At 32.9% G+C, this 24,400-nt stretch overlaps 2 protein-coding genes across 3 annotated transcripts; one reads left to right on the top strand and one right to left on the bottom strand.

Annotated features, from left to right (window-relative positions):
• The first annotated feature begins 2,829 nt into the window (after window positions 1-2,829).
• Window positions 2,830-3,948, top strand: LOC120086077. Its single transcript, XM_039042511.1, has one exon. It carries the CDS (start codon window positions 2,941-2,943, stop codon window positions 3,523-3,525), a length of 585 nt encoding a protein of 194 aa, XP_038898439.1. The 5' UTR covers window positions 2,830-2,940; the 3' UTR covers window positions 3,526-3,948.
• Window positions 3,949-4,115: 167 nt separating this feature from the next.
• Window positions 4,116-10,151, bottom strand: LOC120086076 (homeobox-leucine zipper protein ATHB-15). Of its 2 annotated transcripts, none has more exons than XM_039042509.1 (18): window positions 9,943-10,151; window positions 9,406-9,565; window positions 9,084-9,184; window positions 8,889-8,979; window positions 8,435-8,530; window positions 8,236-8,349; window positions 8,060-8,143; window positions 7,801-7,956; window positions 7,632-7,706; window positions 7,371-7,477; window positions 7,095-7,287; window positions 6,626-6,811; window positions 6,453-6,533; window positions 5,915-6,049; window positions 5,401-5,723; window positions 5,068-5,173; window positions 4,538-4,696; window positions 4,116-4,438 (listed from the first exon to the last, which is right to left on the bottom strand). In XM_039042509.1, exons 1-18 carry the CDS (start codon window positions 10,149-10,151, stop codon window positions 4,292-4,294), a joined length of 2,523 nt encoding a protein of 840 aa, XP_038898437.1. In that variant the 3' UTR covers window positions 4,116-4,291. The 2 variants fall into 2 exon arrangements, with proteins under 2 accessions (XP_038898437.1, XP_038898438.1); XM_039042510.1 differs by having other exon boundaries at window positions 4,292-4,438; window positions 4,538-4,687.
• Between the last annotated feature and the right edge of the window lie 14,249 nt (window positions 10,152-24,400).

Here is a 24,400-nt window from a genome sequence, read left to right as displayed (position 1 = left end):
GATACTTTTTTATACAAATCGCGACAACAACACCGCACTATAGTTGTTTTTCGAAGCGCATAGCAGGGCGTCGTGGTGCTTGCCTAGTGCCCATCGCTTGTCAATCTCTGGAGTGTCGTGGTGGTACACAAAAATGGTGCATTTTGCCTTTGGCACCGTGCGCGGTGTTGAGCATGGTGCCGCTGCACCAACTCCTTGGGGACAAATCCGTCTTTTCACGTCCATTGAAGCTCTGAGGGCTCGATGTCGCTCATAATAGCTCCAAATCCACCCCAAACGGCTTGCAAAACTTTGATATGCATGAATTATTTGAGTTCCTATAAAAATAGATATTTAAACACATTAAACTTAATAAGCAAATGACAACCTTACCGACAAGGGGCTAGAAAACAAGAAACCCTCATTGAACTAGAAAAAATTGCATCCATTCATACCATACATATCCTAGTTGGTATGGTTTGGAAAAAAATTTCTTGCTTTTTTTAGTTTGTTTGGTGGTCAATTTTGTTGGTTTGTTCATGGTTTATTAGTTGGACTCATAGCATGTCTAGAATTGATTTTAAATGTGACAAAAGTAAATTTAACGGTTATAAAAAAAAAATTACTCTCAAATATATTCTCAATTTTTTTTTTAAAAAAAAGAAAAAGGCTTGGAAGCTGGTTTCCAATTTTTCTTAAATAATCATAAAGTCATTTTTGGAGTGATTTTGAAATTCTTAAAAGCACTTATGTCATGTATAAAAACTACATCCAAATACGCTTCCAAACCTTCAAGATAAATGTTTAATGTATAGTTTGAATATATATATATATAAAAAAATATCAAATCTCCAAAGTCATTCACAATCACACAATAGAGCTGGTTACCAAATGCAAAAGCCCCCAGTTGCTTTAAAAACAAAAACCCATCTCATTTTCATCATTGAAAAATGGATGGCATCCGTTTAAGCCTCATTTGGCTCAAAGCCACTTGGGAAATTTTGAAAGTTTCTTTTGCTAATCATTTAATAGCAGCCTGTCTCTTAATTAATTGTTTTGCTTTTCGTGATCGATGCTGCAACTCTCTCTAGATATTTTAGCAGTTTTTTCCTTTTTCACTAATTAATAATGGTGTTGGAAAATGAGAAAGATGATGAAACTCACTCACTTCCACTCAATAACTGAAAGAGCAGTGCCGTTCTAAAAGGTTGTGAACAGTTTCAAAGCCTTTTTAGATATGGAGTTTGTGTGTGGCTCAACACTGCAAACTCGTGAACCCTAAACCCCTCCCTCTTTCCTTTTGGACAACATTTTTTCTCACTACACCCAACACTTCTTTTCTTTTTCCCCTTTTGATCTCTCTTTTGTTTCTAAATTTATGAAATAGCTCGCTTTGGTTTTAAATTAATTTTTAAATTTTAACTTATTTTTTAAATTATTGATAAAAAGTATTATAATAAAGGAAGAAATTTGGAGGTGATTATCTATAGGCTTAATTTTAAAAAATAATAATAAAATGATTACCAAACAATACCTAATTTTTTCAAATGTGCTCATAAAAAATTCAATTTTATTGAAAAATACTTCCTTTTCCAAATTTTCAAACACACTATGATTGAGTTAACGTGTGAAAGTTTAGAGATTGGCATTCAATTGTAATTGGACAAAGACCAGAAGCATTAATTTAGTTAGATATGTGTGTATATATGAATTGTAATTAGAATGTGGGATTCTTCATGATGTTGAAGAAAATAATGAAATGCAATTTGAAAGTGACTTTCTAATTTTTAATACATAAAGGAAGACAAATAGAGTATTTGCATTTTACAATTACAATACAGCCCAAAAAAACATTTTTTCTTCATATATATTTTTTAATACTAGTAAAAATGACGTGGCAGTACAAAAAAATTCATACGATATAAATTAATTTGCACATTTAATTGGTTTTAATAAATTAATTTTAATATGCTTGAAATTAAAATGAGTGGCAGCACTGCATTAATTGATCAACTAATTCCAAAAAGCAACTTCATTGTGAAAACATGACTTAAAGGGTGACCCTTGTGATACTTCAACAGAAAGAAAAGTTAAATTTTACTGAAAACCAAGTTCAGATGAATGTTAACCAACAATATATACTTTCCTTTGTATTTATCTTTCATGTCATATATATTATATGCATTGCATGTTAATGATGTGACCCAAAGTCACACATTAATTAAAATGAAATAGGATGCTATTGAAGTACATATTTTGGTTACTAAGAAATTTTATTTTCGAATATAAATGCAAATTCATGCACTTATATTGAAAATTATAGCTATTATAAATATATAATGATTTGGATGGTAAATATTCAAAATAAAAATTTTCTTTTAACTCTTTTTGAAATTATGGGATGATAATTCAAATTTTTAATTTTAGTCAAATGCAAGAAACAAAAACTAGTTAAGATATTATAATGTCGTCTACATTCAAATGTTATTTGGACCAACTAGTTCGATATTATATCATCCAACAAAATAATTAGAAAGTACTCCATTACAAATATAAAAGTCGAAAGACGTGAATTTATTGACTTAAACTCAAAATAGATAATATCAAAATAAAACAAAACTACGAGAATTTTCATTGTGCGAATATTACATAGCTACAAATTTATTTAAAGGCAACAGAAAAAAAGGCAAGCAACTAGACATCAATCTCTCGAAGATTTGTGCATGTTCATGAGTCTTCACGTTAACTCTTTAACTTTGATAACTGACATGTGAGTCTACTTTCATCCACAAAAACTCCCTTCTTCATACTCGACTCCAACTATTATAAATAATACCAAAACCTCTCCCTTAGCTTCTACAACCATTAGAGTCCTTGTTTCAATCAACGCCCAAAAACCCAAGTCAAGTTTTCAAGTTCTTCAAAAAAAGAAGGCTAAACATTTCTTTTCATTTGTCAAAAATGGCACCTCATGGAGAGGCTATTTCAAGGAGCAACAACTTCTCCAAGCCACCAAGGCTTTCATCCAATGGCCTCCAAAGAACAATCTCAGACATATCAATGGAATTGGGGAAGGAGTTGGCAATAACATCAGATACCAAACAAGGGGCGCTTCCACCGATATCTGAGATTGAGGATGCACGGTGCGAGTGTTGTGGAATGTGCGAGGAGTACACACAAGAGTACATTGATCGGATGCGAGACAAGTTCCTTGGGAAGTGGATATGCGGGCTTTGCGCCGAGGCCGTGGAAGGCGAAGTGGAGAAGCATGGAGGGAGCAAAGAGGCAGCATTGAACGCGCACATGAGCGCCTGCGTAAGGTTTAACAAACTGGGGAGGGCTTATCCTGTGTTGTTTCAAGCCGAGGCAATGAGAGAGATGTTGAAGAAGAGTCGGCAGGATGGGAGAGATGGTTTTAGGGCCAAGTCTTTGAGTCCTAGAGACAAAGCTGCAGTTCAAAAGAAAGGTGGGATTGCTAGGAGTTCGAGTTGCATTCCAGCCATCATAAGATCAGAGGATCTCAACAATCTCAAACTGCAAAACTAAATCATATTTTGCCTGAGATCTCCTAATTTTAGCCACTTTAACTATCCTTTATTCCCTCCATTCCTATATCCCATCTTAACCTCTACTAAATTTCAGTTAACTTCCATTGCTGTCTTTTGAATCTTCTTCAACACCTAGTTTCATCACCTGGTTTTGAAAGGTTATTTTTTTCTAGGTGGGCTTCTTATATTTTTGCTTCCCTTTCATGGGTTTTTTTTTCCCTGCTGTAAAAGAGTACCTTAAATTTGGTATTTGTTTTATGATGTAGCTATTTGCTTTGATATGCATTAACTAGTGGTTGGATGTGAAGATCTGGCTACCAGAAGAAACTGTTCATGTTCAGATCTAGCCCATCTTCATTTCTAACCTATTAACAGCATGTATTTATATGAAGCTTGTTCAAATAAAATATGTTATTATTAACGACTCTTCACATATGGTCTTTTTAAGGCCTAATTTGTAACTTTCATTATTTTTCTAGTACTTCATATTTCCACTTGTTACATGTACAGTTGAACTGTGTATGACCTATTTGTTTACTGTTGTCAAATTTGGCACTGCAATTAACTAAGAAAACTAAGCACATTAAATACACAGATGAACAAAGATTTGAGTGTACTGAAGGGGCAGCCCAACTCATTGTCTGTCTGTCTCTCTCTCTCTCTCTCTCTCTCTCTTACTGAGATCCAAAGTTTACATAACCAAAATAACTAATAAAGAAATCTAACATTGAATAAGTTTTCAACTTCATTTGGGCAACCTAGCATCAGACAAAGGACCAGTTCACAAACATAAAGCAGATGCAGTGTGCATTTTCCTCTTCATTCAGCACCTTCCAAGCCACAGCTCTTTCATACGAGACAGGTCGGCCCATGCTCGAAAGGCATATGCCTCCTTGAAGACAAGCAAATCCCTAAGAAAACAAAAGGTGTTGTTAGCGACATAGAGATGGTCATCTTTTATGATATACTATAAGATTGCCATAGTAAAAAGGTTGGTACAACGGGTGGACCTGTTGCATTATCTGTGGAAATTCTGAGCAGAGTGTCTTCTTTCCATGGTCGTCAAATATCTTTTCCAAAGTTATATCTTGCAGTGCAACTAAGGTTGTCTCGAGCATGTCCAGGCCTGCCTGATTTGCAAAGGTGAACACTGGCAGTGCCTGCATAGACTACAAAAGTTAAAAAATTAAGCACTGCACATAAATACGAGTACAAAATAAGACAAAGAAGACCTTAAGTAAGAATTGGAATGGATTAATATAACAAGCAGTTCGACGTTCAATTGCAGGAAGGGCTAGAACGAAAGAACCAAAAGTCATAGCCTGATAGGACATTTATTAAAGGATAAAACCATATGAGCTTTTTTCCTTCCTTTTTGTTCATAAATTAACTTCTTTAAGATTAATGAAACTCTAAAGGCATACTAGTTGGACACTAACAGTTAGTCATCATTTTCCTGAGATTTTAAAGCTGTTCTTATCGTGCCATTTACTCGATGTAAAATTTATTTTTGCAAGATGCTTCGATACAATATACACACCTTTAGAGAGCAGCACATGATTGCATCCGAATGATGCCACAATGTTTTCAGGACAAGCTCCCCTCCTTCGTTTCCAGATTTTAACAGCTCCACCCCCAAGTAGCACCTGTAAGCAAGATTTAAGCACCCAAACCAACAAATCACATCTTTGAAGTTTTCTTTAAGCAAATTCCAAACTTCGGAATTCACAGGTTGAGGAAGAATGATATTTTCTTGAACTTGATCATTAGGAAGGGAAAAAAAAATACGAATGCCATTCCCATAGCAACATGAAGAAGAGGATCCTTTTAGCCAGACATGGAACTCGAGAAACATATAGAACATAAATTATACCTGTAACTGTTGCAGATCCAACGAGCAAGTGTCTGTGCTTCAGGAGTACCAAGTGGAGATCGCAGTCCGGCATGTGAACTTAAATGAGAAGGTGAGAGCGCTAATGCAACCCTCTGAACCGATGATATAATACTACGTACATATTGTCGAGCCATCGATGCCACATGTTCTTGCATATGGCTCTCAAATGCAAATTCAAATGCAATCGTCATTACAGACCTTGTACAGCCAGAATTTACAGAGTCGTTTGGTGCTCTATTTCCAGCAGGGCCAATTTCAAGAGCAGAAGCAAGATCAAGTGTACGATTTGGGCTGGATGCTTCCTGAAACATTTGCTCACTAATATCAAAATAATAATAGAAGGAAGGAGAGCTCAAATCTTATATTGCACAACACCCCACCTTTCCTTTGATTTGCTAAGAAACCGCACTTAACTAGAGGAAAAGAAGTAAAGTAATCCCAAGGAACCCATCCAAGAGAATGAATCATTTTATACTGATTTAATTGCACCAACCTTTCCGGAATCAAGTGGTATGATCCGAAACCCTGAGGGTAAAAGAGGTGCGTCATCAGCAAAAGAGGCATCAATTGGAGCAAAGATTAGTTCAGCACAAGTGCCAATAGCGTTTTCATCCATTCCACTGCAGAGCTAGCAGAACAGAAAACAACGATAAGAACATAGAACTAGTGTAATTTCAAACACAATATTCATCCTACAACACAGTAACAGGGCTTGTACCCATCCCCAATGATTTGGAGAATGATATAATTTTAAAAAAAATAAATAAAATAATATGAGGTGGTTGTAAGATGGTCACCGTGAACTTGAAAGAAAGTGGTAGAAAGATACAAAGATGTTGGATCAAAACTCATTCTTGAAGAACAAACAACCTGATATCTTATTGCCCATTTTTATAGTTTTATTCAAATTTTAAGTAAAGTTGGCTTTAGTCATGCGTGAAGTTACCAACCTAGCCAGAGATTATCAATTAAAAGCATAAGCTTCAAAAAGCTAGTAAATAAGATGAGCAACCTGCTTAAGTATTACTTACTTGCAGTAGAAACATTTCTCTAGGCATCATTGCATCTTCAGGAGTATGGCTAATGCCTTCCAACTTAATCACTTCTAGAAACTGAGGTCAGAAAAACGTATATGGTCTTATTAACTGCAAGAAAGAGGCCAATGGCCTTAAGAGAAATAATTCATTGTAATATGTTTACTCACCTCTTCATGCTCAATGGTATGAGCCAGAGGAAGTATTACTTGATTCCCAAAACTTCCAACTCTAGACCCTGGTAAGCTCCATGGGCCAACCTTAACAGCAGCAGCTGAATAAGCATCAATATTGTTGTCTGCCCATTCTGACCTGTGCTCCCGCAGAAACCTCAGCAGAATTGCAGGAGGCACATTCTGCAGTGGCCAAATTGAGGTGAAACAGACAATTCACAAGAACATAAAAATTGGCGAAGCAATTATTCTATCGCATAAGAATTCAAAACTATTCAATTTCTGATGAGTGCTATGGAATATATACGTCTTAAGGAGTTATAAGAAAGAATGAAAAATACTTCTGCCTAGAAGTGAAGATGAAGATTATATTCAAGAAAAATACTTCACAGGAACACTTCCTGTCATTTTACCAAGCAAGCAAGCAAAACAAAAAACAAAAAAAAAGGTGCGCAGATAACTTTACCTGCAGCAGCATCGATGCTCTAGCACATAAAACTGCGTTGCTGATGGCAGAAAATCCATTTGCAAATGAAATGTTCAATCCCATTAGCTTGTCAGGAGATGAATTTACGAGAATAGTTACGTCATCCATTCCATCATTTCCCATCACAGACCACCCTTCGTCGTTAAAACCATTAAGTGCCTCGTTAAAACCCCTACAAGATATTCCCAGCATTAAAACAATCAACAAAGCTACATAATTAAAGCAGATATAGAGAGTCAATTGTTATATGCTAACCGAGTAAGCCTCTGACCAAGTGAACGTAAGGCTGCAGGGCGTCTACCCCAGCCTGTTACATTTGACTGTGAAACTTCATGAGCTATCTGCCTCAACTGGCGAAGAGCCTGCATAAAAATGAGAAAACCAATGTATGAATATATTAGCAATTCAAATAATCTAACAATTAAATAAATCGTCACTGAATTCTTCCCAAATTAAGAAAGTAATGAGCACATTCTGCCCTTTAAATCCTACAGCGACATCCATAAATTATCTTACCGCCATAGTCATCTTTTGAGCAAGAACAGTGGATGACTCATACAGTGGGCGCAATACTTCTGGAACACTCCATGGCTAAATAATGAATCAAGTATACTCAAATTAGCATTTGCCATGTAGAACTAAAGAGATGATCTGATTGAGAAAAAAGTACAAGTATATATTCTACCTCCAGATCCATATGATCAACGATATGAATGATAGAACCACCTCCTTCACATGGTCTTATCAGATATCCACTCGGCAACATCTCTGCTCTAACAAAATGCTGCACTGGAGGCATGGTTGGACCATTCTGAGTGTTCTTAAGTGATCTCTCACAGATCTACGTACACCAAAACACCAGAGATTTCAGACAAACAGCCCACATGAACAATGTAGTAGAAACTTGAAGCAAGCTGTCTCTTAATAATCCAAAAATAGCATACCACAAGGCTACCATCTTCCAGTACAGAAGTGTAGCGCAACAACCAGAAGTCCCGTGCAGGCGCCAATGTTGTAGGCGCATAGAGCTACAAAATCAGGGAGTGGATAGATGTCAAAATGACTGAGATGCTTGAGAGCCAAGGAGGGGCATGAAAGTCATTTAGAAATAAGCAGTAACCTGCATATAAAGCAGCTCAATGGTTCCACCATTAGCTGTTGGCAGCACGTTTAGAACATCCACAGCTCGGCAATCGCGAAACCATGATGGCTGATCCTTGAGGATTTCAGCAACCTGAATGTTATATTAGTCATTTGTTGTACAATCTCAAAAGCCTTAACTTGAATGTTGATTCAAATTTAATAGTCATGGCACTTACTCTAGTAGGTTCTAGACCCACCAGGCCGCAGGCACGTGCAGCCACACCAGGACAACCATGAGAAATAGCAACGATTCCAATGGAATCCGGACCAGGCTATACAAGGGAGAAGCAAGAAAAGTGTTTAGAAAGATGATCTTTATCCCATTCAAAGAAAACGATTTAGCCCATTATAATTTAGAAAGTAACTTGTTTAAAAAACAAAACCATGCTATACCAGTATACCTCAAATAAGTAAAAGAGAAATGAAAACTGAAGAAATAAAGAATATAATAAAAACAAACAAAACAAACAAAAAAAAAACAAAAGTAATGATAAAAGGGTCTGATATTGCAAAAAACTGAATGAATTTGCAGTAAATTCAAACTATTTACTGACCGTATAATAGCATAACGAAATCAATTGTCAGACAAGCATAATTTAACATTTAATCGAAAGGAGGGCAAAGCGACACCTTCATTCCAGGCATTTGGACCCACTCCACGGCAGTTCCAGTGGCCTTTGAAAGAAACTCTGCTAAAGTCTCTTCTGCAATGGACAAAAGTCTGAAAAGATACGGAAAATAAATTAATCATCTGCATACACGGAGAGCAATGTGGTCACAGAATACGATATTAGAAAAGGACCCATCAACAAAATGCCCACTAACCCTGCAGGGCTAGCATCCCTTGGAGGATGCTGAGACGTCAAATTGTGTTGACCGCTTGTTACTACCGGTTCACAACTTGTATCTTTAGCTCCAAGCGTCGTCTGCAGAAATTCCATCACAAATCAATTGTTAGTGTTACTCAGCAATAAATAAATGGACAGAGAGAAAGAAGGATAAACATAAAATAAAGAATCGTTTATTTTCTTCCATCAAGAATGGTGTTTCATTCTTGAAAAATCAATATTTTCCAGGAAACCCCAAACTTAAGAATTGGAAAGGGAGAAAAAGTATTATTATGATAACAGCCCACTGCAAAACTCACACTCTGAGTATGCTGGCGGAAGTAGCCATTCTCATACACCAGCTGCGAAACCTGCTTCTGCAGCCTATCATTCTCCTCCATTAAAAGCTTATTCATGGCCGTAAGCTTTCTGTTCACAGCTTGTAGCCGCGACGCCTCTTTCCTCTGTTTTTCACGACATCTGAAGAAAGAACATTAACAAATGTACTATTGTAAGGATGGCAATACACCTTGCAGTTGAAGAAATAAAGGCAATTAATACCCTAACTAACCGGCTTTCATCTTTTTCAAAATCTACTTCCGCCATTACCAAATGGGTTTATTATTGTAACCCAAAAAAGGAAGAAAGCAAAGTTGAAATTATCATCCAAGACATAGCTATACGAAATGGAAAAAATACAATTTTATTCATGCCAATAACGCACGCAAGGAAAGGAAGAACCTAAAAACCCACAATCATAATTTTGAAAAAAAAAATGAAAAGAAAAAGAAAACAGTAGCAACTGAATCGAACTCTTGAGATGAAGTAAAAAAATAGTTCAATTAAGCTAAGAATACCTTCTATTCTGAAACCAGACTTTGATTTGCTTAGGCTCGATATTAGAGAGAATGGGACACTCTCTGATAAGCTGCTGACGACGAATGGAACTGGGTTTTGGACATTCGTGATAAAGCCGCTCAAGGGCTTCAACCTGCTCCGGTGTGTACCGAACATATTTGCCGTTGTCGATACCATGTTTGTTACCATCCTTGCAGGACATAGCCATTTTAAATTTCTACCTCGAAATTCTGACGAAGTCGATGGAAGCAGAACTAACCCTCTTTGCTAAATTGGGCAAAAGTTTGAGCAATTCTTGCACATCCCAAAAAGAGAAACAAACACACGCGCACACAACTTTATCACAATCTACAACCCTCCTGCAAAATCCCAGTAACAGTAATGGCTATTCCACTAGCTGCAAAATCCCAGTAACTATAACGATATCCAGAACCTTAAGGCACTTATCCTTGTAGAATCAAAGTGAGACAAGCGCCAAACAGAAGAATAAGTTAATCTATCGAGATCAGAGCTTCAAACCCAAGCTTGAGCTTCAGAAAATTAACAACGATCTGAATTCCCAGAGCATAGAAGTCACTAACAAAGCCCTAAATAAACACGGGAAAACAAACTGATTCAAACCCAAATACTTCATTAAGTTAATTCTTCAATTCCCACCAAAGATTCAGTATCATCATCGCTCAAAAATCCACCAAAATCACTCAGAATCTACAAACCCCAAGACTAACAACGTAATACTAAAAACGATCTCCCATTTAGGCCTCGGAAATCGCCATGTATCGCCGATCCTCATGGTGCTGGTTGACTAGAACCACACCAAATCTCCAAAACATCTTGTGGGGATTCAGAAGGAACCAAGCAAACTCAAAACGAACGCCATAGGAGCCCGTATTGATAAGAGAAAAGGGGAGTGGGAAAAAAGAAGGTAAGCGGGTAGCGGAATGGATTTGAGGTCTGAGTGGAACCTGATTTCTACAGCATACGGTTCAGCTTTGGATGGTTTAATGAAAGAACAGCAGTGGAAACCATGGAGAGAGAGAGAGAGAGAGAGAGTACTTTTATTGAGAGCTACTGTGAATATTTTTTGTTGGTTTTCATGCGGATTTTGTTTCACCTCTGAGCTTCCATTGGTTCGTCACTTTCGGCTCTGTTCGAAACGAGTTTAGTCTTTCCCTCCACTGTGCAGGGGGGAAATGGAGCATGTTTTCCTTTTTTAAAAAAATATATATATTTCGATGCTTTATAATGACCAAAATGCCCGTCCCTCTGTTTCTAAACAGATCCTTCCTACCTTATTCGCTTTACCATCCAAATGGTCTGTGTTATTTTCGGTTAACAAAATATATTTTTGTTCAAATATCATTTTTAATTTAAAGTTTTTGTCCAATTTTATTTATATTTAGTTGTTCAATTTTATTCTATATTTTCAATAACTATAAAATTTAGTCCCTCAAAATTTATTTTTATCTAAATTAATTAAATAATAACAATAATAATTTTTATACAATAAAATAAAATATGTAAATATATTTTCAAAATTTAGAATAAATAATAATAATAATCAACAATAAACTACTAAAATAAGATTTATTGAAAATATAAAAGCTAAAATGTAGAGACTAAAATTGAACAAACTCTAAACCATAAAACCAAAATTATATTTTAATCTATACTTTTTACCACTAAAAATAAACTTTCCATTTTTTATCTAACAGTTGTAAACTTGTAAAATTAACTAATTTATTTGGTATAAATTTGAATGCAGACAAATACTTTATAAGTAAGCCAATGTCCCTTGGTATAAATTTAAACGGTTAATAAAATTATAAACCATCAATTTTATATTCGGTAAGATCTTGAATTTTGAAAATTGTAAAATGTGAAATATTTTATTATACACGAATTAAACTAATTACTTGTAAGACATATAATTAAAAATTGGAAAATTTATTAAATATTTTATAAAATTCATGAACTTATTAGTTACACAATTGAAATTTTATAGATCTAGTTGATATTTTTATAAAGTATAAGGTCTAAGTAAACACAAATTTAAATGTTTGGAAACTTAGCTTCTGCCTATATATTTTAATAAAAGAAAAGTTATTTCCTACAGTTGCTAAAATGATTAATTTTAACAAACATTTCTTTTGCCATTGTATTTTTTTGGTTTAAATTACAAAAATGGTTTATGAAGTTTGAAAATAGTATGGTATTTAAATTTTATAAACTTACTGTGTACAAAGTTAAAAACTCCCAGTCTTAAGTTTTGAATCTAACATATTCATTAAGTTAAAAAAAATGAATATGTCGACTATCTATTAAATATATAATTAAAAATTCATAAATTTATTAGTAGAAAATTTACATCTTATTTTATATATTCCTGCATTTTAATAAATAATAAATAGTAGACATAAAAAAAAAGTAAATTCAAACTCATTGGATACGAATTAAATTAAAAAGAAAAAGAAGAGGAAATAAAAATACAATTACCAACCATTATACAAAATACTAATGTTTTGGAGGGCATTTTGGTCTACAGACGAATATGAACGAGAACAGTCAGTTAAAGCAAAGAGAGAAAAAGTTGAAAGTGATAGTGGCAAAAACGTAAATTAGTGGAAATAGTAGGGGTATTAAAATAATGGGAGGCGCGAAGAAGGATGCTTGAAAAATACAAAAGGCCGAACGAGGGGGGCTTGCGTGGGGGCTCAGAGGACACCATGATGAGGTCTCTTGCATGCGCCTCGGTTTTTAAATATTTTATTATTATTATTATTATTTTAAAATAAATTAGAATATACGTATTTTTTTTATTTTGGATAATAATATTTTCTTTTTTTGGAGTTTTTGGGAATATTAATTTTATATGATTTTAGTGTGATGGTTGTGGTCATCATACTGCTGATGCCGTATCAACATAACATAGCCCGCATACATGACATGACTTGACATGACATGCGACATAATAATGGATGATGGGGAAAATACCATTTCCGTCCTTTGTCTTTTTCTTTATTCTAGTTTTTTTTCTTTTTCATTTTTTCCTTCTTTATTATTATTTTTTATTAAACTCACCATTTGTTTTCTTTCTTTACTCGTTGCATCAACACACAAGGTGAATATTCAATTATACTTTCCACTCTGTAAGTTGAAAGTTCGACCCTCATCTTAATTATTATACTAAAAATAATTAGTACATTTTTTTTCGTAACAAACAAAATAAATTAATACATGAATTAACGTTTACATCTTTTTTTCCAAAAAAAACGAGCAAACAAATAAACCATTACAAAGAGATAAGAGCATTTTTGTCTATATTGATAAGACTAACTAGCTAACGAGGAAGGCATGATGAGCACCCTCTATGTTTACCATCCACTCAATAAGTTCATCAACAAACCTTGTGTTTAGGAACGCCTAATATGACATATAGAAAATACTTCCACTGAGTATGCCTATTTGAGAACCTCGTTTGATACCGTCTTAACCATGGAAGATTCACCTCATCCTTTTAGAGAAATTAGATTGCACTAAGACTATCATATCCAATTGTTACAGTGGAAGAAGTAATAGGGGAGATGGATCTAATCCCACATTTTCATCCGTATAAGACTTACTGTCTAAAGTTGTGCTCACATCCCACCATAATGATATTGATAACATGATCTGCATGACCTGCCCAAGGCCCACAACTGCTCGACCTTCACCCTGATAGGATCTACTGGCATGCAACTGAAGTAAATAGAATCAATAAGTATTCTAATTACATTTAATTTGAGTTCTAAAAACATGCTTAAACATAAATTTAAGAAAATAATTTCCTAACAACATATCTTTGATGAATTCTCTTGATTCCAAACTGCTCTTCACATGATTCCAGCTCCAATTCAACAGTGAATACAAAGAGATCTTCTCTACTATTTCCTACCTTGAATTTGAGTGGTGAAACTCGAATTATAGTGAATTTTGGAAGGGAATTGGGTGAGTTTTTTGTAGAAGATGAACAACAATTCAAAACTTATTTTTTCAGCTGCCATCTCTCATCTCCTTCAAAATCTTTGAGTTTTTATTCATTACCCACATGCATGTACTCAAGTTCAGCAACCTTGACACTTTAATTTACCAAAGAAAGTGAAAAATGTGTGTGATTCATGGAGGAACACCTATCCTTCAACCAAGAAGTGGGAATTTCCCACTTTCATATAATTTCCATTTTATTCTTTAATTAATCTTAACTGATTCTTATTTAACTAAAATTAAATAATCATTTCAAATTTTGATTTTGAAATCAAAATGAAGAACAGTTTTTTTATTTTAATTAATTAATCAAATTTAACTAATTAAGTAATTATTTAATATCAAATATTAAATTAACCACAAACTTGATTTAAAACACGAATCATATTCATGTAATTAATATTTAAATCAATATCAATATTTCAATATTACAAACTCTCCAATTTCGTTTAATTTCGATAGATTAAATCTTTAATTAATTATATCAAATATAATTATACAAACCTTAATTTGAATTTTGAACCATTCATATTAAAAACCTAATTTCAATTTGAACATTTTCAAACTAAATTTCAATTTGAACAATTCAAATTGATATCATTCCAAATTCATTCAATTAATTAATTCAAGGTGTTCATGTTTTACGAGCTAGTAGAGGGACCTTATGGACCTACAGATCATGACTCCAACGATTTAAGATTAATTGGCTAAACCACTTCAATTAATTGGTATTCGTTAACTATCAAATCACACCACTATAGCTCGATAGTTGCACTATCCTCACTGTAGATATATTTGTGTCAACTTGATTTAACCATAATCAGTAAGTCGACCCTTCACAGATTGTTCGTAATCTTGGTCAATATGTTATTTTACCCCCGATATTACATCTTGCTCCTTAAGTTCCACTGATCCTCTAATGAACAATTGGTTTGTGATCTAATCACTAATCTGGATCTTTCTCGGGCCAATGAGATGGTGGGACCTCTTGTTCAAGACCTGGATTCAGTACTTAAGAGAACAACCTTTCTCTTATTCCTAAATCGGGTAGGCATGAATTCTTTCTTGCACTCTATGTCTGCAGCTATCTACCCGGTCTTACCCCTGAAATGAGAGACTTATTACCGATATTATTGAGCTAACCTTCACCTATATAAATCTAAGGATAATCTCAAATAAACAGGAGTTCATAGTTAGCTCAGGATTAATATCGAGTTACCTAGGTCATCTAAGCAAAATAGTCGGTCTTAAAACAGTAAACAACATTATAAAGTAACTTATTTGTTGGTTTGATCTTATGCCAATTCATTGCATAGGACGTCCCCACTCCTCATGTCAATACATGAACAAATCATGATCACTTTGTTTGTAGCACCTTACAACATATTGTAACAACTAAAGAGTAAGCCGCATGTTACTAGAATAAGGCACCCAACCTTATTCGTATATTATAGATCATTTTGACTATTTACTCGAACCTGATCTACTTTTATGTCTCCAAATAAATTTTAAGTATTTATATAATAGTCATGGATCTTAGTTTATTGGATTTAGTCTTTGCAATTGCAGTTTACAATTTCAATAAAAAACTTTATTGAATAAATGTTGAATAACCTCTTTTGATAATAGAATATGTTTAATTTTACAAAGTGCGAGTTTTAGGACATACAACCTAACACACCCAAACTTCATCCCAAAAAGAGAGAGCACAAAAACATGAGGTGGCGATCAGGTTTAAATATTATTTTAGTCTATTTTAAGCATGTCTTATTAAGATATTTAAGTTTTTAAACGCGTATTTTAGTCCTTGAATTATTTTATTTTATTTTATTTAAAGTTCAGGAAGTTTTAATATATCATTTTAACCTCTAAACTTATATATATATATATATATATATATATATATATATATTAATCATTATTATTATACTCTTTTTTACCTTAAATATGTTTTTTTTCCCAATGTTTGTAGATAACTTATTTGACTTGAAATCACGTGTATCTTGTATTTAGCGTTCTAACCAGCAAGCATACTTGATCTTCGTAAGATGCACAATTGGGGATAAGAGAATTTGATTATATGACCTCTTGATCAATAGTGTATGTCCTATATCAGTTAAACTATGCTCATGTTAGAATATACTTAAAGTTATGTGCTAGTGTTTAGTTGTTGAAATAAATATTTTAAAGGTACGAAAACAAAATAAGAATCGTAAATTAAAATAGATAATTTTAAAAATTAATTTATCAAAATAAAATAAACTTAAAAATTTATAGAACAAAATATGATTTAAAACCTCATGTTAATTCGGTCTTCATTTGATTTTTGAAAATCATGTACTTCAGCTCTATTTTGTATTTGCCTGTATAGAAGGTTTTTGTTAAGATTATTCTTAAGTTACACGAATTTTGATGTTTATTTTATGATTTTTTTTTCTTTTGTTTGAAAAGGTTAAAACTAAATTATCATCCTTATGATTTATATATGCCCACTACCAATTTACCAACAAAGTTCACTGTAATTTATATATGCTGATAAATTTGTGTTGACGCAAATAGCGTAGAGACCCTTCCCATAAGCGAGTTTTATTCTTTTGTGAATAAAGTTTCACGAATTCTGCTATTATCACAAGTGTCATGATCACGAGTGAACTTCTCGACTGATATAAAGTTTCATGAATTATGCCATTAATTAGCATTGCGTGACCCTTTTTCATATCATTATTTTAGTTTTCAAACAATTTTTTAATCTCGTTAGACCTCGTAATTCTTTTTAATAAAAAATAATAAAAAAGACTAAACATGACAAATAATAAATAGATTGATATATCCACATTCTCACGATTATAATGGTTCAATACTTTGTGATTAGTAGAGATTGGATTGGATGGTGGGAATTAACGTAAATTATAATTCATGTTTATGAATCTTAATTCTCCTAAATAGTATTTTTCTTTTCATTATTGGTGTCTATTTAACTTGACATTCGCCTTTATAAAGGTATGTTGACAATTCTATAAAATACACAAAATAATATAGTACCAAAGTCCTAGGTTTTTTTTCCCTTAATAATTTTATTAAGTTGTCGCCACCTCTGTTTGATCTCTATCTCTACCGACAACCAAGAGACAATATATGCACAAACCATCTGATTTGTCTAGTCCTTTGCACAGCTTTGCGTGCTCCACACCAATCAGGTGTGTATAGACTTTTAAAAATGTCGATTTAACAAAATTGACAATTATAATTTGAACGGTTGGCTTTTAAATAAATCTTAATTGAAAGCCTAAATCGATCAACTTATTTAAGTTTAAAAAATTAATTAATAAAATTACACGTCTTACACGATGTTTTTCCAAATAAAGCATAATGGAGTATTTAAATTGATACACTTATGAAAGTTGGTAGTTTAAATTGTTACAATTGTTAGTTTAAGGTTTAAATAGATACAACTTATGAAGTTTAAGATTTAAATTGATATAATTATTAGTTTAAAAGTTTGAATGAATAGAATTCCATAATTTAGGGGTATGATTTGATATTTGTAAATCATACCTCAATGTTAGTTCGACAACTCCATCTCTTTCTTCTTCTTCTTCTTTTTTTTTTGTCAACATTTAGGGAAAAAATTATAGAATAATTTTGTTAAAGAACATCTTATTGGCACATTTATAAAAATATAGGTTAAAATATCATTTTGTTCTATACTATCAATTTGGTTTAATTTTAGTATATATATTTTTAGTGCCAAAATATAATGTGCCTATTTTCAATATATCTTAAATTTAAATCCTATTAATAGTTTATTTTAATTTTTTTTCAAGAATTTTTTTATTGTATATTAACATATTTACTATAAATTTTGAAAACGTATTCCTACATAATATTTTGTTATATGAATGTTATTCTTCAGATTTACTAAAGTACAATCATAAACATCAACCATTTAAAAATACAAGAAATAAATGGTATTTAAACATTCTAATAAAATAGCGTCTATAAATGGTATCGATCCATTAGAATTTGATTCACGAAGTTTTACTCTTTTTTCTGTCTTCATTCAATATTTTAAACTCTTAAAAAAATACTTCAAACACAAAATTTGAACAAAAAAAGTAATTTTATTTATTCCTAAATAAAAATTACACGCCTTTTAATATAGGGAATTTTGGTAGGTGGAGTTAGGGGTTTGGGTCCATGGGGAAGAGAAATGATCGGTTAGGGGGAAGAGCATGGTGAAACATGGAGGCGCAATAATTGGAGGTGTCCGATCAGGCTGACAAGTAAGGTCAGAGTTTATTGACGGCTCATATTTAATGAGGTCCATAAGAAGCATAAGAATGGCACGGGCAATGGGCATGGGCATGGGCATGGGCATGGGAATGGAGATGGACATGCAAGGTCATTGTAAATAAAAGCACGTGGGGCCATGTAAAAGCCACGTGATATGAAGTGGGGCCCAGCCAGGGTGTGGTAGTGGACACTGGACAGCCAAGGCATGACCTGACACGATATCGCTGGGCTCCATTTTTGCCGAGATTACTTCAAGAATGTGTCTTTTGGGGCCCTTTTGCCTTTACCCAGCGCCATGATGACGTGGCGTCAATCTTCTTGATGCTGCCGTGGTGGTTTCTGGTGGGGAGGATGGGAGACCATTTTCCACCGCCGCAGCCCTTTATCCGGATTTTATTTTTACGTTTATCAACAATTAGGAAGACCTAATTTTGTAAAAATTTAGCGTTAATTAATTCAGTGTCCACTCTGTATATATAACCCAATTTTACTTTTGATTTAATCTACAATGCCTCATGATATTCAGATTGTGATCTTTTTTCTATTAACATTTGTGAAGTCTCTTCGCTATGCCCCTAAAATAGGATTTTTTTTTAAATGAAAAATCCATTTGGGTTTTATGAATTCTAATATTATATTAGATAAACCTGGGATTCTATCTCAAATCAATTGGTAATAGAAAAAATAATTCATCTATCTTTTGAAGATCGAGGTCCCTTCATATTTTTTTAATGTATGATCCAATAACTAAAGTAAAGACATTTATAAATATATATTGCAATCCTCGTATTTTGAATTAATTTGTATGTAATTATTGGTATTGTTCAACAATAATTAGCATATAATTCTTCCTTTGAGGTTAAAAATTTAATTTTTTTCATGTCTTCATTGTTGTACTGAACATAATGATAACGATATAATTTTTACAATTGCATAGGTCTTCATTCCAAAATTTATCAAATAAACAATCAGTAGTCATGTATATTGCAATTAATGTATTAAATCGCGTTTAGTACACAACTGAAGATTTAAAAAAAAAAAATCACTAGAATTGAATTTTCTGTTTGTTTACTTTATTTTGTTATTATTATTCTTTTCTTGAGTTGGGAACATTTATGCTGACATTGTACATTAATTCGACTTTGTTTTATGCAATGTATTAAGGCAGGTGAAACGGACTAAAAAAACACGTTAGACACATGCTTAATGAGTTGATGAATTAAGTCATTTAAAAGGAGAAACATCAAATTTTGATCAACTTATAATTGTATATAATAAATTACAAACTCGTGTGCGACTTTACTTTTCTTCAAAAGATCTATACTCACTAAATATTGCTAATATAAAAGATTGATTTATTTATAATAAAATAATTATTTTAAATGACAAAATTACTGTAAATATCTTCAAATATAACAAAATGTCATTGTCTGTAAGTGATAAATAATAATAGTGTTGGAATTTATGTCATAAAGTCTCGTAGTTAGTTATTTGATATAATAATTAATTATTTTAAATATGCAATAATTAGTTAACCATTACGGGAAAAATCCAAGGTTATTTCATGATACTTGAATAATGTGTAATAGATATAAAAGTAAATCATGTGCAAGTAATAATCTAAAGAGTCTATAGTATATGGATACGATTGAGTGTCTTATCCTGGTAACATTATGAATACGGTCCACTTTGTAAGTGTTACAAACGATGTGATTCAAATCGTTTCATGCGGTGATACAAGAGTGGAGATATCCTATACAATGAGATTGTATAAGACCGAACCATGAAAATACTTAATCTCTTTTATAATGTTGTTGACTACAAAGATTAATATTTCATATGATAACCATGTGTAACTTGATCTCAATCCTGAGTGAGTTATGTATTGGTTTTTTGGCCCTTAATTTCAAATTAATTAATTTTGATCAATTAATCAATTAATTAATATTTTGATGACAAATAACCTAAATTAATTTATTAACAAATTGAATGTTTTAGAGTGTCTATAGTCTAGAGCTCAAAACAACTATTCATTTACCATTTGAATCACTCAAATCAGAGTTTAAACGAAGAAGATATGACTGAAATAAGTTTAACAGAAATATCCCGAGCTGATGACGTGATAAAATTTTTCTCATCAAAGTAGATCAATTGAAAGGTATCACTTAGAGCAATGGAGGAGTGACACATGGTGGAATTTTTATTTTTGAATTGATTTAAAAAAAATGAATTTAATATTATTTTATGTTTGTATCTTAAGGGTTAGTTTTGGGCACATGGTGAGCACTTTTTTTTTTTGTTGGGTTTTAAAATAAATGAATTAAAAAAATATATTGTTTTTGCTTGTGTCTAAAGATATTTGTTTTTTTTTTTAAAAAAAAAAAAAAAATGTCCACTATTGATTTTTCATTTCTAAGATCTAATGACCCAAATTAGATGTGATTTTCATCAACTTTCCTCTTTTTTTAAACACTTCATCTTCTCCTAAATTTTAACAACAGATACATATTTTTACAATCCTTAAAACCACAATTGTTATTCTTTCAAAACTCTTAATTTTTTTTCTTTTAATCTCATTATTGAGAGATTTATTGTACTGTGGAGATTTATTTGTTGAGTGCTCAAATTTGTAAATCTATTATTTAAGAGAGTTATTCCTCATCTTGTTCTTCATTTCCAAATCATTATAAGGATTACTCTTCATCCCGAAAAAAAGTGGTTGTAACGGTTTGATCCTCAATTGTGAAAAGGATTGGGTTTGTTCTTGTGCCCGAAAAAAGAACTTTGTATCGGTTCGATTCTAAGTCGTAGAAAGAGTCAAGTTTGATTGACATAACCAAGAGGAACTTTGGAAGTGGATGTAAGTTGGTTGTGCCGAGCCACTATAAATTTTTGGTGTCATTTATGTTGGCGTTGATGCCCTAAATCTTGTAGATTCCTATAGTTTGAAACTGTATTGTACAAAGTTATTATTTATTTAATAGAATATATGATGTTTTATTTCCAAATTACTTGCATTAACCACAAACTAATAAACTAACATCCAACGTTATCCTGTAGCTTAAATATATACGTAGAAACATACGGGTAGATCATGTTTAAATGATAACCTAAATGGTCTATAGTAGATGGATAAGGCTGGATACCTTATCCTGTTGACACTACGAGTATGATCCACTTTGTAGGTGTTACAATTGTTGTAAAGTGCTATAAATGATCTGATCCTGATCATTCATGTGAAGACATGTGAGCGGGAATATTCTATACAAAAGAGTTTGTATAAGATCGGACCATGAAATGTTTAGTCTCATTATATAACGCTCCGTTCATAATAGAGACTTACATTTCACCAGGATGACAATAGGTAACATGACCTGAATCCTGTGTGAGTTGTAAACTAAGCCTATGAGAGCGGTCCTTTGATTTGTATGGGTAAAAGTGGACAGATCGCCGACTCGATAAACCTATCATTTTAGGGATTCGTCTGATTAGAGAGCTGGGAACACAACTACACAAGAAGGAATTCACTCATTCCCCGAGGTCGAGGCAAGTAGATAAATTGCTCTCTTAAGTGCTGATTTCGAGACTTGAACAATGTGGCACCACACCCTCTTCTAGTCCGAGAGAGGTTTAGTCATAGTTGGACTATGATCTATTATTCATTAGAGTGATCAGTGGTACTTAAGGAGTTAAATGTAACTACAGAAGAAAAACAGTAATTCTGACCTCGTTGTACTTACGAGCAATTTGTGGAGGGTCGTCATACTGGTTATATCAAATGGACACAGAAATATATCTAGAGTACGAAAAGTGCAGTTGTCGGTCTTTAGTGGAGTGCCCGATAGTTAACAGATGGTGAATAATTTAATTAAATAGTTTAATTAATTATTCACGTACCGTTGGAGTTTCAGGCTACAGGTCCATGAGGTAGGGTGTACATAGTCCGGGTTGGAAGATTTTTTTGTGGACCAACCCAAAAATTCGGGTTGGCTAATAATGAGCCCTATTAGTTCTTTTTTGGAGGGTCAAACCAACCCAACACAACCCATAATTTTCGGGTTGGGCCGGGTTGGTCACCGTTTCTTTTTTTTTTTTTTTTTTACTTTTATTTATATATATATTCGGGTCGAGTCGGGTTGACCCAACTCTGAAATGGGGTAACCATAGACCCAACCCGAATTTAATATTTTTTAACATTTTTAACCCAACAACCCAACCATTGCGGTTTGGGTTGGGTAGTCCGGGTTGGTCAGGTTACCGGGTTTTTTGAACACTGCTATCATGAGGTCCCCTTGATAGCTCAACAGGACTAAATGAGGATCAATATTTGGATTAATTTGAATTGTTCAAATTAATTATAATGATATAATTAAGTTATTTTTAATATATTTAATATAATTATTATAATGTATTTGATACATTATATTATTTATGAAAGGAAGCAAATATTTGAATATGATTCAAATGTTGACTATATGAATTGGATTCATAATTGTTAAATTTAATATAAATGTGATTTATATTAAATGTCATATATGAGAGAAAATAAACTATATGTTATATTGTATATGATACAATATTAAAACTATAGGTTATATGTTATATTTGATATAACATATAGTTTAATATATATACTATATGATAAGTTAGTCATCATATATATATTAAATGATAATTTCAATAAATTAATTTTATTAGTTTTTTATTTTTAAAACTATTTTAAATTAAATGAGGGAGGGAGTTACAACTTTCTCCCTTCTTTTCTCTCCACTCATGTAAGTAGGTGGGTTTTTTACTTATTTATTTTTTTTATTATTATTATCTTTAACCTGTGAGAGAAAAGAGATAGATGTAGAATGTTATTTTACAGAGAAAGATTCTCTGAATTCTTCTCCTCTCTCTTCATTTAAAACTTTTATTCTCTTCCCTTCCCTCAATCCAAATTAACTAGAGCCCACCACTTTTGGGTTCTCTACCTGAGAATAGCAAGGTCTTCAATAGGTGATGTCCCAATTGGTCATTTTGGCTTTGTTCGTGATTTGTAAATCGAGGGATTTCTTGAATTTCTTGAAGGTCTTCAAAGGTGAAGTTTCACGAAACCCTAAACTTTTTTTATATTGAGCATGTTGTAGTTAATTTTATAATTGCATAATCTGGTTGTTTATTCTGTAAAATTTCTTTCTCTGTAAAAATGGGATTTAGGACGATCCCGTTTCCGCTCAAGGACCTTTCAATATGGGATCCTTCAATTGGTATAAGAGTCATTGGTTATGATCCCAAATTCCATTTTTTTAATTAAATTTTACAATGTTGGTGGGTTTTTCCTTTATGCATTTTGCTCATGATTCATGTGATGAATGTAGTTTTATTGATGGATGTTTCAGGATAGGATACTTAGTTTTAAGGCTCTATTCTTTTACAAATTGGTTTGTAAAGGCCCTTGTTTTGAGCATAATTTTTATGCGATAGAGTTTGTACTTGAGTGTCCTTGTGTCGTTCGTGGCTTTTTCGATGCGAATCTGGAGAAAATGGGACCTTTTCTGACAAAATTTCGTTGGAGTTCGACGTTGCCCAGATGGGATGAACATCTGTGCCTTTTATTTACTGTTCTAGCTCCTTACGAGGGATGAACATCTTCAATCCATTGTGTCGCCCCCAATAGGGATGAACATCTTCAATCTGGAGTGCCATTCTTTAACGGGGATGATCAACATCAAACTTGTAGTATCATACTTAGGTAGTTATGGTACCTTTTCTGATGGACTAAACTTAAATTTCTTTAAGTTGCCTTCGTACTCTTAAAGAAAGGGATCAAATCATGACGTAGTTCAAGTTTTTTTTTTTTTTAATAACTGGACTGAACTTGAAGTTTCTTTCAAGCTGCCTACATACCCTTCATAATGATAGGGATCAAGTCATAATGTAGTTGAAAAACAATGTTTTTTTTTTTTTGTTTATTTATTATTATACGCAACTGAACTTAAATTTCTCTAAGTTGCCTACGTACCCTTTATATGACAGGGATCAAGTCGTAACGTAATTCGTACAAAGATTTTTTTTGAGGGGGCTGTTCACATTTTAAGCTCATGAGGGCCAAGAGCATCATGCAGTTTAGGCTCTTGCGATGAGGAGCTTCTTCAT

Source organism: Benincasa hispida, chromosome 9 (assembly GCF_009727055.1).
Source record: "Benincasa hispida cultivar B227 chromosome 9, ASM972705v1, whole genome shotgun sequence".
Classification (NCBI taxonomy): Eukaryota; Viridiplantae; Streptophyta; class Magnoliopsida; order Cucurbitales; family Cucurbitaceae; genus Benincasa; species Benincasa hispida.
The sequence above is the reverse complement of the archived record's forward strand: the minus strand, read 5'-3'. Positions and strand labels throughout refer to the sequence as shown.